Here is an 838-nt window from a genome sequence, read left to right on the forward strand (position 1 = left end):
CTCTTAACAGTTAGGAAACTGTGGGAATCCTACCAAAATCCAAGTTCCCAGATTTGAGCCTAGGTCCAACTTGCAAGCAGATCTGTTTTTAGGACTGATAAGTCTTAGACCTGCCATGTTAGCTCTTTTTTACATAGAAACTAAGGCTAAAAGAGATGAAATGGCTTTCCTTAAGTTATTTACATAGAGTATGCTGGACTCAAGGTTCAAATCTAGGCCTTTGGATTCCAAGTTGGTACTTTTCCCACTACATAACTTTAATCTCCATCAAATCAAGTAGAAATGTTTTTAGTGTTCAACTGAAGTGGTAGAAATTGAATGCGTAGTTCCTTAAGATGTGAAATGTTGAAGTGATTTTCTTCCTTTACCTTGTAATGCTTTCTTTCTCTCAACCTATAACATTTCTAGGATAACATAAAAAATCTAGAATTGGAAGTCATCAATTTGCAAAAGGAAAAAGAAGAATTGGTTCTTGAACTTCAAACAGCAAAGAAGGATGTCAACCAAGCCAAGTAAGAATATAGTCAATAAATACTATTTCACGTTCCTAACTGTGTGTGAAGAGCTGTAGAGGAAATAGAAAAGTAAAAGAGCCATTTCCTGCCCTTAGAGGATTTAAACCTAATTATGGAGAGGAGACCTAAAACAAAATAAAATTAAAGGAATTGAGATTTTAAATAACATTTCATGGTGACAGTAAAAGAATACCATAACACAGCATGTGATTAGTAGCCAAATAAATTTCTTAGGCAGTAATCACTTTAAGAGTTCAGAGGCAGAAGATATCAGTTCAGGGTGGCATAATCAAGGAAGGCTTTAAAAGAAGTTAGCATTTGAG

The 838-nt window shown here is 34.7% G+C and overlaps 1 protein-coding gene across 1 annotated transcript in view; it reads left to right on the forward strand.

Annotated features, from left to right (window-relative positions):
* The window catches only part of KIF4A (kinesin family member 4A), a 134023-nt gene that overhangs the window by 89443 nt on the left and 43742 nt on the right, over positions 1 to 838 (forward strand). Inside the window, 1 exon segment of the mRNA XM_010832130.1 lies at positions 409 to 512. Within this exon segment, the coding sequence (XP_010830432.1) occupies positions 409 to 512 (104 nt within the window).

This window comes from Bison bison, unplaced genomic scaffold (genome assembly GCF_000754665.1).
Source record: "Bison bison bison isolate TAMUID 2011002044 unplaced genomic scaffold, Bison_UMD1.0 scf7180017864537, whole genome shotgun sequence".
NCBI classification, from domain to species: Eukaryota; Metazoa; Chordata; class Mammalia; order Artiodactyla; family Bovidae; genus Bison; species Bison bison.